The 13,202-nt window shown below is 42.6% G+C and overlaps 1 protein-coding gene across 2 annotated transcripts in view; it reads left to right on the top strand.

Moving 5' to 3' along the window:
• Positions 1-13,202, top strand: part of marchf8 (membrane-associated ring finger (C3HC4) 8) — an 81,575-nt gene that overhangs the window by 38,896 nt on the left and 29,477 nt on the right. The window contains exon 1 of one of the 2 annotated variants that reach the window (XM_061087110.1): positions 6,663-7,033. The exons of the other annotated variant lie outside the window; for it this stretch is intronic. Within the exon in view, the coding sequence (XP_060943093.1) occupies positions 7,004-7,033 (30 nt within the window). The 5' untranslated portion in view covers positions 6,663-7,003. Of the gene's footprint in view, positions 1-6,662; positions 7,034-13,202 lie in introns of those variants that run through there. 2 annotated transcript variants of the gene reach the window in all.

Genomic DNA, 13,202 nt, shown 5'->3' with positions numbered 1-13,202 from the left:
AAGGCTGAGAAAGTCTGGCCTCAAAACAGTGGGAACGACATGATCGTAATCTTAATTACCCTCTTCTGGCTGCTGATGCTTGTAGGAGACAGCTTAGACTCTGCATTGATTTTTACTAAAGACAATGCATGCTGCTGTTGTAATTACTCCTCATGTCAGGAAGCCAAATTAACAGGTTATATTTGTGGTCGTTAAGTTTACATTTGAACAAAAGCGGAAGCTAGAATGGCCAAGAGTTACCCCGACATTCATTTAGGCATTCACTCAACCTTTATTTTAACTTGGGAATAACTCATTAACAGTCAAGGAAACGTGAATAAAAAACAGAACGCAAAAGAATCAAGGAAAAAAAATGGACCAATGCAGTAAAATAAGATTAGATTAATAACTTAAATCGCCTCAAGGATATAAATGTGTTGAATTTATGATGTGTACGTTCCATGCGGCAACACTGACCTCACTGGAGACTGGTATAAACATGCAGATTCTACTTTGATCCATATGTTTTGATCATCACTCTATTTTCTACATCCATTTTGGCTACAAATACAGCCTGAGCAAAGTTTTCAGCACAGCTATCGACCCAAATCCTTTAATCGCTGTATTTGATGTCAGACCTGAAATGTGTGATCGGCCTCTGCTGCCCTATTGGCCCAACTTTTAATACTTTTAAATAGAAAGAGTTTAATCCTCAGTTCCATATCGGGTGAATCAGGGATTTTATGTTACATCCCAAAATTTACTTTGAAGGGGGGGGGGAGTTTAGTGGAAAGTGAAAGATAAGTTCACAAAGTTCTGGATGTCTCTTCTTATTTAATGTTGATACTGCCCAAACTCTAGTAGCCGTAGGGTCAGAGTATATATGGTGAACATTGTTGAAGCTGTTTATTTGTGTTATGTATCTTTTTTCTACTGGTCTAGCACTTACTTTTCTCTGTTAGATCCATAGGACCTGGGAGTATTGGGTGGGAATGAGAGGATTTGCCAGGTGAAAGAATTCAAGATGCGATGTATACACAATAACTGGATATTTGAATTAAATAAAAAGTCGATGTTGCTCAGGCTAATCGTCTGATGCCAGAGATGTCAGATAGTCCAGGTCGAGCTCGGCCGCCGTGACTCTGTGCCGCTGTCTGCATCAGCTTCATGATAATAAGCTAAAAACAGGCTTAATAGCTTCAGATGACTCATCTCGTCCAGCGCACACTCGCATGGAGGTTTGACGAAATTAAGGAATTTTCTCATACTTAATCCTGAGAAGCATTCAGGATTTATTCATCCACCCTGAGTCTGTCATCAGCTTCTTGTGTCGTCTGCCCTGCTGAAATACTTATCTAATTTAGAAGGTTATCTCTGGCCCCAGGTGCTGATGTGGATACAGATACAGTTAATGCTTAAGCCTGTACTGTAATTGCTGCAGGTGCTTTTCTTTTGGTCCATTTGTCCAAAGGCTGATAAAACCAGACTGAACAGACATTAAAAGCAGACATGAAAGAGGAGAGCTGTTTGGCTGCTGGCCCGCACATTTCTTCAAGGTGAGGTGTGTGTGTAGGACTGTGGATGTTTTTTGCACGTGATAACAAACATGAGCTCGCATCGCAACGAGTGAGGAAATCGCTTAAGCCTATAATTCATGGTTTGACCATTTATCCATGGCTTCAGCCTCCATTGTCTTATTTGTTAGAGAAGCAGGTTTGTGATGGGAGAGGTCCACATTTTTATCCCTGAAGCAGCAGAATCATTTTTGAAGTTTGCTGCTAATGTGGAAAATAAACTAGCACTGCAACTATGATTCTCACCAACTGCAGTTAAAGTAATGAGCCTTGATCGGTGCTTGATGTACCAGAATGAGATGAACTGAAAAAATAGACTGGAGAAGAACGAGGACATTTATGATTTACGCTTCATTAGGGGAGTTTTCAAACATTGTTGTGTCATTTTCAGAGAAGGGACTTTTCCCTTGGTTATTCTTTACGTATAATTAAATTCCTTTTTAGACATGCAAAATGTTACGGATTAGATGTGTGTAAGAGCACAGTTGTCCGAGTCAGTTGCTCCATACATTTTTGGGGACTTTACATAAACACAAACTCTTCTCGGATGAATATATTCTTCTGTATTAAAATAGCCAAACACTGTGAACTTCCTTACTTTAGTGAATACTGTCATTTTTGCTCATTTAGATTTCATTAACAGTTTTTACAGCTCAGTCAAACACAGTTTCTACTCTGTTGCATTGTGCTGTAACTGTTGTTCTAAAAAAGGCGCCGTGACCCCGTCTATTACCATATTTACTCCAAGTACAATGTGTTCTTCGCTGTGCCATAACAGTGAGTGACTCACTTTAGTGATACAGAGCTTTTTCTTCTCTGCACTGAAGTCTGCAGCCGGAAAAAAGGATTCTGCATCACGACTGACATTTGTAGATCACGCCGCTTCAGAGATGAACACTGTGTTCATGTTTTCATCAGCGTGGACAGATTGGTTGAGAATTCAGTGAATAAAATTAAACGTGTCTGACAAAAGTGGCAGCCCAGACTTGTTTAAAGGAGACATTAAGCTTTTTTCCGTTTTTCTTCTTCCCTATAGGTTTTTTTGTTTATGTAAAAAGTAATGCAAGGTTAAAAACCCCAAAGTAAATAAAACACTGTACTTGAAGTTCATGAAACGCAATGAAATTAAAAATAGGGACATGTAAACACTTTCAAGTAAAAACCCCACTAAAATGATGAACTGAATGAGAAGAACATGTCTCCTTACCGTAAACACAACTCGGTGTTTGGATGCTAGTCCAATTTTTGACATCCATTCTCATCCACGTGCTATAAGTTCAAGCAAGTCAGTTTTATTTATTAAGCCTAAAATCACAAATTTATAAAGGAAAAACCTCACATCGTTTAAAATGGCAAATTATAAAACCTCAGTAAAGGACAGTGCTTTTTTCTGTCTGTTTGTTTGTTTTTTAGCAGGATTATGCAAAAACTACTCAACCGATTTCCATGAAACTTTTTCAAATGGTTTGAGATGACCTTAGAAAGAACTCAGTATATTTTGATGCGGATCAGGGTTTGGATCTAGATATTCTTTTTCACTTTTTTTAACATTGCAAGCCTTTTCTTAACGTTTTGGTGGATTTCTAAGGGAATCATTCATGAATCTTATTGGAAGAGTATCAGGCATGTTTAGGGGACTGATATTTATGAGTATTTGCAGATCTAAATCTAGTGAATTTAAGTGAAGTTTCAAAAGGAGACTGTTGGGCCTTAGTGGCGATATGCATTCTTAATAATGCATTTATTTTCAGTCATCCATGGGGACTTGTAAGTGTGCAGCTCAGAGTTGTTGTTGTCACCAGTGTGAAAGTCATAAGAAAGAGTTTAGTATGTCAAACACAGCCGTCCACATCCCTGTTGGCAGCCTCACAGATAACTAGAGATAAGAGATAACTGTTGCCCCCAGAAAGAGGTCACTTTAAGTCTGACCCCACTCTCCGCTTCTGCTTGAGGGCCCTGTTGATGGCAGCATGTGCTCCCAGCAGGAGCCTCCCCTCACAAATCTCCATCATCTCTCACAGGTCGAGATAGATGAGCTCCATTGGGTGTCGGAATTGAAGGGATGGCGAGATAGGGGGCAAGAGGACAGTGGGTGTTTTCAGGGAGCTACAGATCAATGAAACTGCTTCAGTCAGCCACAGAACAGTGAATTGATGGTGTTATAGCGCGGACGTGCTGCCGCAGTGACGGCCCACTTAATGTTTGTGTTTGTGTGTTCTGCTCTGAAGCACAAATATACGAGTCTCGGGATGCCGTCCTCCAGTGCATTACAGAGATGCAAATGACAAGGCAAAGCTCCAGATCAAAGCTGATGTGCTCACACTTACAGCAGATAAGCAGCGAATGATTCCAGTGTAGGTAATGGAAATAAATTCTCAAGAGGGTCTTTAATTTTGCTTTGAAGCCATCTCTCTTCTTCTTCCTCCTCCATTTTTTGCTTCCTTCTTTTCATCCCTCCCTTCCTTCTAATCCATCTCTAGTCTCCTACATCTCTCCCCTCCTTCTTCTCCATCTCTCTTCCTCCTTCTCCATCTCTTTTCCTCCTTTTCCATCTCTTCCCTCCTTTTTCTCATCTCTACCCTCCTCCTTTTTCTCCATCACTCTCTCCACTCACCATTTCTCTTTAATTTGAAGTAGATTTGATTTAAAAGTGCAGCAGGCAGAAAAGCTGGAGTTGTACTTATCAGTATGCATGACTGTATTTGAATATAAACTGAAAAGGCTATTACAGCTCAATTTCACGCCCATGGGATATCTAACATCTCTCTCAGACTGTCAGGTCTCTCTTTCCTCCGTCTGTCTCTGTCCCTTCACATTTTGCCTCAAATTTCTGGTTTCACCCACCTACCAATCCTGCAACAAATTCTTTGTCCTCTCAGGAGACGTAGCCCCACTTTTTGCATTTAATCAGGACAACTGATATTTTTCCAGTCTTTCGCTTTCCTCAAGTGTGATATATGATTTTTGTAAAAGTTCTGCAAAGTTAAAAACCCTAAGGTCCACAGTTAAAGGAGCTCCTCACCTCTACAGAAAACTCTGAAGCTCTGGAAACGCCTCGTCATTTGTCTGGCTGAAGGTTCTGCATCATTGTTATGTCATGTGACATTACATTTGCATAATACACACCTAGCCACTATTTCCGCTGCATTTCGTTATACAAATATAAATAAGTGCAAAATACTTAACAAATTTACATTATAAAATCATATAATAAATAAAACTACAATTATTTTCAGTGCTTGAATTAGTTGACCAATCACAACAGAGTAGTCCAGTTTGGCTATCAGAGTAGACTGTGCTTTATCGAGTGGACAGCCTTAAAGTGTAGTGGGGTACAAGTATAAAGTAATCTACTGGCTTAACTATTGTACTTATTTACACCGGTGAACGTTGGATAAACCTTGTGTCAGGTGATGAATGTTGTTGCTGTGGTGGTGTTATGATAAGTCCATGAGCCGGGCTAGTGGACCTGCTCTTAGTCTTTATTTAGATGCTAAAGATGTTAAGCAGTGTTTCTCAATGAAAGTAAAGTGCTGCTCAGCTCATTATCCAATGGAAAGGACCTGATGTGTCCTCGGTCTGTAGTCAGAGAACACTGTGTCTCAGTGCTTTATCATAGTTTTCCTCTGTGACTTTAACAACACTAACACACTCATACACACTCTCACACCACAAAGATGGTGCTAGTTGTAAGAAAAACAGCAAAATATCCACAGATATATCTCTCTGATACTGCTCCCTTTTTAAGCGTTTGGTCTCAAAGAGATATGACCGATATACACTGAACATAGAGCCTGTCACTTGGATAGATTTTATAATAGAAACGTATAAAAGAAAAAAGGAAGTGGTCTGATAACAAATGATTTATCTGCTAAATTAAATGGGTTCTTCCAGGTCCAGGCTCCATCCCTCTACCAAGTTTGGTGGAAATTGATTTTTAATAAACAGGTGAAAGCATAATTTGCTTGGCAGAAGTAAAAAAGAAAAACAACAAAACGACATACATATCAGTAAAAGATCACCCATTGTTACTACAGAACTTTGACTCTGTATAAAGATTGATGACATGACAGCCCACAAAACTGAAGCCAGTGTCTCAATCACCACCTGGTGGCTGGTTCCAGTATAGGTCATACACCTGCTCTTCCAGCTCCATGTTAGTGGATTGGACTTGTTAAGTAAGTTTTCCTAAAATATCGTTTCTGTTAATTCGTACATCCATGGGTGTATAAGTGCTCATGCTTGTCTTACTTGTTTTAAATTAGTTATTTGAAGGTGTAAAACACGGTATAAACCCCCAAAGTTCCCTTAATTAATATTATTATTAGCATTAGCATTTATCTCTGAAGGCCGACTGATGAGGGATTGGTCACATACAGTAAATGTACAAACCATTTGCCGATTACAGGCCACTCTCTTGCTCCGTGTTGTCATATTTTTAACAAACAGGCGTCATTGCTGTGAGTGAATCACAGCCTCGTTAAAAGTTTTAAATGCTGTGTTTATTAGTGAACCTCAGCCTGCAGTCATCTGGAGTGTTGTCCAGCACTTGAGTGATCGTAGCTTTGCAGCTTTGTCCTTGAATACAGTTGTGTGGATGTGTGCAATAAATAACCCTCTTGTCAGTTCTGCTCAACCTCACATCCCTCAGAGTCTGCAGGGGATTGGTGGAGACTGCAGTAATGTCCTCTCGGATTGGTGGACGATGTGAGTGGGTTAGAAGAGGTTCCGCGGCTGCCTCTTTGTCCTGAAACAGTCTCAAATCCAGAGCGAGGGGCCTGTGTGTGGTGTGTAGTCATTGCAGGACAGGCTTAGATAGGGTTAGGAGGAGGTACTTTGAGGTTAAGCCGGGTGTGCAGAGCAGAGTGAGTCTATTTAAAGGACACCACCTCCATCTAATGAATGATTCAACAACATGCAGTTTGCCCCTCCCCCCACATCTCATCAAGATCAGCTGGAGGAAGTTGTAGCTCGGCCAATGGGATTACAGCACCGGATTGACACTGTGTGTGTATCTGTGTGTGTGTCTGTGTGTGTGTAAGCCTGGACAAGCAGCAGCAGCAGTTCTCTGTGTGTGTGTGTGTGTGTGTGTGTGTGTGTGTGTATGAAGAAAATGTAGGGCAGTCGCTTGCTCTCCCTCCCTCTGCCATCTCTCTCTCTATCTTCTCCACTGTCTGTCTTTGTTTCTGTGCTGCGCTGCCGAAGCTGCAGTCGCCACGGTGACGGCTGCCTCTTGCTCTGCTTCCGTATTTGCAGAGGCTCGGCTCTCTCCCTCTCTCTCTCTTCCTCTCTCCTTCTGTCTCTCTGTCTCGGCCGACATCAAGGATTTACAGAGGGGGCATGTAGCCTCCCTGAGGAACCATTGTCTGTGTGACGGTGCATGTGTGGGTCTATGTGTGTGTGATTGTGTGTGTGTGAAGGAGAGGTGGAGGTGGCCTCAGGATCCAGACATGAATTCCTGCTGGAAAATGAAGATTCAGGTACAGAATTACCGCTCTCGATTGTTGTTGCTGTGCTGTCTCGCTTGTGTTGTGCCTCATTGATGGTGCTGTTGTTGATGTTGTGGTTATTTAAAGCGTTGCAGCCCGCACCCACCCAGAGGTGTTACTCTACATCCTGGTTTAAAAAAATACCCAAGCCTCGCATTCTATCTACATGCATAGATGATCGCATTCAAGACGTGTGCAAGGAAAAGAGGACGATATTAAAAGGGAACAGGCGGCTCATCGTAGTTTCCATTCAGTGGTTGTTATGGTGAGGCCTTCTGTCTCCGTGGTGATGGCAGTGAGCTTCTGCTGCAGTAGCCGAAAGATAAAAGAGTTGCCAGGAATGTGTGGTTTTGTCTTTTAATGTGTGTGTGTGAGTCTGAGAGCGAGCTGCCGATAAACGGAGAGCGAAATGATGCGTCTGTACATCCTGTCAAGCAGACAGTATTAGAAAGTCCCAGACATTACTCTATGTGTGTGTGTGTGTGTATGTTTTGTTTGTTCTGCAAGGCTTTTCGTTTGTTTTCCTGTTATCTCCCTTGCATTCTGCACCTTTCACATTCAGTGCATGTGCCATGTTATGTGCATGCATGACATTTTCCGTGCAATGTTTGTTTGTGTGGTTCAGAGAAGCATGTGCCACCTCTTCAGTGTGAAAGGTTGACCCACTTTCTCCTGTGCCTCTGCCCTTTGTTCAGAATGAGTGGGGGGGGCGGGGTGCAGAACTACTGTACATCATAGGCAAACATAAGCTTGAACTTCATACAAACAATGTTATCGTGAGTCATTTCCTCTTTAAATGAGCCCTCTGTGTTTCCTCTCTTCAGGCGTGTGGTCACAGCGTTTGGGTATAGATCACCGGCACTGCACGAGATGGTAATATACCATATCTCATCAGATTAAGTGCATGTAAACTCATTCACCCCCTCCGCTCCGAGATCTGTCTGTTTTTCTCCTTGCTCGCTCGCTGAGCCTCTTTGGTGCGAAAGTGCAAATGGAAGCAGCAGCTCCTGCACAGGGCTGCTGGTGCTCTGTTTGTTTACCAACAGATGCACATAGACTCATATAGAAACACACATTTTGACCACTCTCAGTCCACGGCTTAGCATATCGCATCATCGACTGATGCACCAAATCACAGAGCTTTGTGTCAAATCTGCAGCTGGGAGGGAGGGAGGGGGAGATTAATGCAGTCACATGTCATGGAGAAGCTTAAAAACTGTTGGACAGGGGGGACGAGGAGTGGACGGAGGGACGAGGTAGAAATGAGGGACAGACATGGAAGAGTGAGATGATGGCAGTTGCACTCATAAGCATCATCGTCTCTCCTCCTGTTTCTTGTTCCCATGTGAAAAGGTCGGTTTTTAACCTATTAAGACCCAAGGTGCTGAATAAAGCACATTCCTAAACCTAAGTGTCATTAGAATACCACAGATAAAGCCCTAAGGCTCTTCTGAAGAGCTAACAGAAATGCAAACGTTAACAAAAACTTTAATATCTCAGCCTGACATTAAATCAAAACATTTGGCTTTCATCGCCCAGACCCCCTTCTTCTCCTCCTGCCTAAATATCTGTCCTACCACTTAGACTGTTAGTCATAATCTAAAATGCTACTTTAAAAACTTTTCTTCGGTTAAAAAAACATTCTCCATAATGTATCAGTGAATAATTAAGTACTTTATTAGTCACATGTCCTGCATGACATTATTGACACAGGGAAAAGCTTGTAAATGTAAAGCTATATACGCATTTATGTCGCCTCTAAGTATTCGACAGAGCTGATAGCTGAGGGCTCAAGGTTCTTATATACTACTACGTGTCCGTTTCTCGGAGAGTTCTCAGCAGGGGGCAAAGACTCTTTTTGATTTTTACTTCTCCGTCAGTCTACGTCCGGAAAAAATTCACCGCCAAACCCATAGGTGGCGCAACGGAAGACGAGCTCAGAGAAGCCTACCCCATTTGGGAAGAAGAAGTCCACGTGTCTCTGTTTACATGTTAGCTTGCGTCCCACACACTGAACCATGGCAACTAACAGAACTAAATAAAGTGACACCCAGCGGGTCAAAATGCTGATGTAATCGTTTCTTAGCGCAGCGGTTCCCCGGTCCTATTTTCCGAACTGTATTGCTGATTCCACAGCTTGAATCTGCTTGAGGCTACATGTAGCTAAAAGCTACACGGACCTAGCTCCCCCCAGCTTCCACACACAGTCAGCAGGGACTCCCGACACTAACTACTACTATCCAGTGTTTGCTTCTAACCTGACGGTATTATAGAAACAGTGTCATGATAGAAGTGGAATTAAAGTCGTGACGGCGGGTTCTTGCACTGTTACCACCGCAGTTAGCATGGTGGCTAGCCTAGCCCGCTAGCCTAGCCTGCTAGCGCCGTTTTGAAAGCTCGTTATAACCGTCTGTGACCGTGCACACATGCCCTCAGTGCTCGAACGAGCCACCGTCAGCCGGACAACTCCGCTGGCTTAACACACACGTCACATTAATTGTAGAATCATAGTTGTGTTTGGGTTTGATGCTACATGGAAGTAAACAGGAAGTAAACAGGAAGTTTGAGGTCCGGAAATACGGAAATGACGTCATACGGAAATGATGTCGTTCGCGGACCAATCACAGCCAAGAGCGGTCCGTCGGGTCTCCAACATGAAGACGGATAGTTAGAAAAATCCGACGTGTACGAAAAGCTGTCCGAAGCCCTCGGAGAGGGCGTTTCACGACGGATAGGGCGGTCTTATCTGTCCGTAATAGAAAAAACGGAGAGGCATAAATTGGCCTTCATGCAGCAACTATTCATTTCTTACTAGATATTTTGTTTCAAATGTTGAGATAGTGTTTTTTAATTCCCAAATGGCACAAAAGCTAATGCTCCCTCAAGCAGCTGCTAAGTGCTACCAGCTATAAAGAAGCTTTTTGCTGGACTCAGGCATCAAGCTGTTATTGGACTCTAGTCTTCAGAGTCGGCACTACAGTCTGAGTTTCCCCATCTTGACTAGAGTTTCGCTGGATTAATATTTTTTCCAGTCCTTCAATAAAAGCGCTGGTCAGTATTTTTCTTGTTTCCTTCGCTGAGGCGACGTCTTGGTTTCTGCGAGCATGCGTCAGCTCCTGTGAGCCTGCGATTGAAGGATTACATCACAAGGGACCAAGGGTTCACACACACTAATGACACTGCTAATTAGAAGGCACTGTGCCGTACTAATTATCTATAGCTTGACTTATTTCACACAAAGCGTATATAAAACCTTGTGTCATGTTGAAGATTGAAGCTAAAGAGAAAGTCTTGGTTGCACAGTCAGAACAAATATATCAGCGTATCTTTGGATCTCCTGCCTGTGTGGTAACTCTCCATCATGTTTGACTTTTCCTTAATCATGGTCCAGGACTGACCTCTAGTGCCTCTCTGTGTAGGTCTCATTGATCACTTTATTAGACACAAGTCAGAATATGATGATGCCATGCAAATGGTCCTGAATTGAACATGATGGTCACTGTCGCTCCTGGCCATATCCTGTTTGGACATGTTGATGTAATTATGGCCAAGATGAAGAGATATGAGGGACAGACGGAGAGGAGGATGACTAGGATGGTGATGAGGAGGAGCAGGATGAGGAGGAGGAGGAAGAGGAAGAAGAGTGGAAACCACGAGCTCACATCCTGTTGATGAGAGCATGGAGAGACATGCCTGTTCACACAGAGGCTCATGTAAAAGCTCGACTTGTGCACAACCACAGACTCTGCAGGTTTCCTTTCTCTCCTGAGGTCTCATTTTACATGCCACCCACACACACACACACATATACACACACACATAGACAGTCTTCCCTATTTGGATTCTGCATTGACTTCCATTCATTGTGGACAGTCTAATTGAAACCTTAGCCCGAACCTTAACCATGACCAAATACGATGGCTTCTGCAACAGATGGTGAACAATGCAAAATACCCTTTTAAAATCCAGTGTTTGGTTTGTCCCTTCTGAGCTATTGTAGAAACATGGAGATGCAACATGGTGGGCTTACAGGTCGGGGATCCGCTCTGTCTATAAACATAAAGGGCTCATTTTACAGTAATGAAATTATAAATATATTATCAGCTGATTATATATGAATGAAAACATGCCCATAGATATTCCATTTCTGCTAATACATTTTGTGCTAATTATTACACACTTCACCTTTTAACATAACCAGTTTTCCCATCTTACCCCTCTAACCTTAACTAGTAGCTGGTTTGCCTCAGGCTTTGGTTCCCATGAAATGTTACGGGCTGACATTGTGGGGCTGCACCATTTCTAATGCCTATTGTGTAAAGGAATTTACCCTCAAATAAGACACAATGCTTTGTTGGACAAAACTCTATCTCAAAAGAATCTCAAAAAGGTGGTTTAGTCTTAACACTTTTTTTTGCCCATTAGTTTAAGGCATGACCTTTCTGTGTAGCATCAACCTCTTCCTCTCCACTGAACAGTTTTCCTCTAGGTCTGGTGAGATGTCTGTGGTCGGCCCAGCTCTCAACTGATTGATCTTTTCGTGCATAGTTGAGATTTCTCATCTGGTTCTGGTCTCCTCCTGCTCAGCTGCCCACTCACACGCTGCCTGCATTTCCTTCTCAAGTGGCCACTGGATGCTGACAGGGACAGGAAACCACTTACAGGCTAACTTCCTCTCCTGACAGTGGCCTTTTGATATTGCTTTCTTAACACGGATGTCTGGCTGTCACCTCTGAGGAAGGAGGAGCCAGTAGATGCATCCTTTCCTCTGACATCTGACATCAATATCCCTGTGTGAGCATGTTTCTGAACGGCAGCTGTATTTCTCATGTTAACAAGTGTGTTTGTAATGACCCACTTGACATCGCTGGCACTTGATTTGTGTGATTCGAGAGACATTTCTCTGAGGAGTTGAGGCTGTGCAGAGGAATCTCAGTCATCTCTGTCAGGAAAGGAAATGTTGTGTCAGTTTGTCTGCAGCAACTTGTGCATTTGAAAAAAGAACACACAAAAAAACAGTGGCCTCATTTTTAGATCTGAAGGATCAGCCCTAAGCAGATCATGGGACGCTTATGCCATTTATTTCAGGGAAAGCTCTTCACATGTAAACACTGTCCTCTGCAATCTTCCGCAGGCTAAAGCCTCGCTCTCTGTTGGTGTACCTCGAGATTCTCAAGATTTCATTCCCCTTTTTGTTGCTGTATGGTTGTTAGCTGAAGACAAAGTGGTTATGGCTGCTCTCTCCTTCTCTCCTCCTTTCCTTTCTATTTGTCCACCCGTGCTGTCAGGAATGGCAAAAATATTCTCATAAGCACTTCAATCATGCTGCTCATTTAAGAGTAAAGCCTTGAATTAAAGATGTGGGCTCTGAGTGCATGCTTGCATATGTTGTCCTGACACGAGAGAACATAAAATGCAGCAAGCGGTCTGAAAGTGAAATCTGGCGTGCAATGTAAAGCCGTATTAATGGTTTCATACCAAGTAAAAGCCGACATGATTTTGCATTCAACTGTGTCGAAAAGCACTCGCCCCTCACCAGAGAATAAGAGTTTCCTGAAAGTTACACATTGATTTCCAGCAAATGATCATAGAAGTACAACTTTCGACCTCTGTCACTACAGAAATAGCTCAAAGGCTCTGTGCACCTCACAGAGGATTGTCACTTGCCCCGGATGATTAGATGTCTCTCAGGTTGAGAGAGGGAAGAGCTAACGGTGGTCATTATATAAGGTCACCAGACTCCATGCACTGATAAAAATGACAAACGTGGAACAGGTCCCAGCCTGGCAGGTGCAGCAAAGCTAAAAGGAGAGTGAGGACAGAGTGTGCACAGGGCCCACACACTCCTGGAAGAGCTTTAATCATCCAACATTAATAAAATCATGTGTGTGGGTGTGCAGAGGCTTTATCACAGACATGTTTCAGCTTTCCATGCTTCCAGATGCTCTTAATGTTTCATCGAAAACGTGTATAGGCAGGTCTCGCTATTTGGCAACTATACTGTGGGTAGTTATTTTGAACCACAACAGCACTTTTAATGGTCACCAGGCATTTCAAACTACATATTTTAAATCCCTATTCAAATCTAATAATAGCAGTTTACAAAGTTTGTTGAATTTGTCCCTAAATAAGATTTAAAACACAGTTTCTTCTTCCACTG

This window comes from Limanda limanda, chromosome 15 (assembly GCF_963576545.1).
Source record: "Limanda limanda chromosome 15, fLimLim1.1, whole genome shotgun sequence".
NCBI lineage: Eukaryota > Metazoa > Chordata > Actinopteri > Pleuronectiformes > Pleuronectidae > Limanda > Limanda limanda.
This window is presented reverse-complemented; position numbering and strand designations above follow the sequence as displayed.